Source organism: Monopterus albus, unplaced genomic scaffold (assembly GCF_001952655.1).
Source record: "Monopterus albus unplaced genomic scaffold, M_albus_1.0 scaffold216.1, whole genome shotgun sequence".
Taxonomy (NCBI): domain Eukaryota; kingdom Metazoa; phylum Chordata; class Actinopteri; order Synbranchiformes; family Synbranchidae; genus Monopterus; species Monopterus albus.
The window spans coordinates 261,405-263,023 of NW_018128096.1; the positions used below are offsets into that span (position 1 = coordinate 261,405).

Below are 1,619 nucleotides of genomic sequence, written 5' to 3' on the forward strand. Positions count from 1 at the left end.
TACGCAGCCTGAATGTATTTGTACATCACATACAGGATGCCTTTCAGACTAAGCAGTCTGTTTTTAGGCACCAAATATTAAGCAGTTCAGTGGATCAGTGCTATATTTTAAACCTGTTTACCTTAGTCCAAAAGCAACAGCATAGACTGAACAGCTATTATATATCTTTTATTTATTGCTAGACTGTCAATTTCTAAAAAAGATGGTAAAAATAGCTGATCTTGCATATTTTCATGTTTTGTTTTTTTGTATCTCAGGAAAGAGACAGAGGATGATGTCACTCATGACTCTGTCAAACTCAGAGACAGCCTGTCTGGTGAGTGTGCATGTAAGCACTCCAATGTTTGCTTTGCATTTCATTGTACTGAACACAACAATTTTCACAACACCTATTGCGTTAGTCATATATTTTGTGTGTTTTTCAGCCAAGAGGTCCATGCAGCTCAATATGACCTCAGGAAGCTTGGAAGCCTTTGGCGGGGAGGTATCCAGAGCAGAATTGTAAGTGCTTTGTGTGAATTAGTGATTGTGTTCATGTTTTGTAAATGCATCTTGGTTTTATATATGTGAGACCACCCACACATGCCCTTGATCTATAAAGATACGCGTGTTTGTATCTTTGCCCTCTCAGTGAGACATCAGAGCTGGTGTATTGTGTTGCTGACCTCCAGATGAGCAACCAAAAGCTCCAAGAGGAGGTGAAGAAGTTCAAGCAGGTGGTGGAGGCTATGGAGGACAGCAACCAGAAATTGGCAGAGGAAAATGAGCAGTTACGCAACCAGGCCAGGGTGTAAGATGTACTTTCATACACTCACACACTGCACACATTTACTTTAGTACAAGATGGTTTGTTTACTTCTGTTTGTGCTCTTGCGCAGTAACCAGCAGCTGGCCCAGAAGGAGAAGATGCTAAAGGAGGAAGTGGAGGAGATGAAAGCTACTCTGAGCTGCACAGAGGAAGGCAGAGCTTACGCATCTGCACACAGCAAACATGTGGTCAGTCAAGATCAGGCAGCACATAGAGGATCTATAAAAACTCATTCTGCTTGAGAGCTGGGGATGGCATGGCTGTTATGTTGTTACAAGGGCTTCATTCCCACTTTGAAGAGCAGACAGATGCACCTGTAATGTACTGTATTGCAGACCACAAGTTAAAGCAACAGTTTTAGACCGCATTTGGATTAAAATAAAAAAATGCTTCACTTTGCTTGCAGCTTAGCCTTGTTGAGCTCTGCCACTTTCACTTGCATTGCTTTTTGTGACTGAAAAATAGAACAATGGCTTATTTTTTCTTTTGTGTTGCATTGTAAAGACAATTACCCCCCTCCTAAAACAAAATATTGTGCATTTAAAATTTATGAGAAGTATGGTGAACATTTTTTGACTTCTGGTTTGCAAGTCACTGTGATTAAGCAATATATTTGCACATAGTTTGTAACATACAGACCAAATGTATAAAGGTAAATGGTTGTATATGTAGCATAGGAGTCATCTTTCAAAAATATCTGGCACCTTTAGAAAAATTGTGCAACTCAAGCTGTCAGAACACAGTGTTTCCATAGTTTCTATTGATTTGTATTATTGCTACAACAATTTATTTGTTTATTTATTTATTTATT

General features: G+C 39.2%; 1 protein-coding gene across 1 annotated transcript in view; it reads left to right on the top strand.

Moving 5' to 3' along the window:
- Nucleotides 1-1,619, top strand: part of LOC109971142 (lymphoid-restricted membrane protein-like) — a 35,696-nt gene that overhangs the window by 5,322 nt on the left and 28,755 nt on the right. Inside the window, 4 exon segments of the mRNA XM_020619220.1 lie at nt 258-316; nt 426-501; nt 632-790; nt 879-1,044. Of these exon segments, the coding sequence (XP_020474876.1) occupies nt 258-316; nt 426-501; nt 632-790; nt 879-1,044 (460 nt within the window).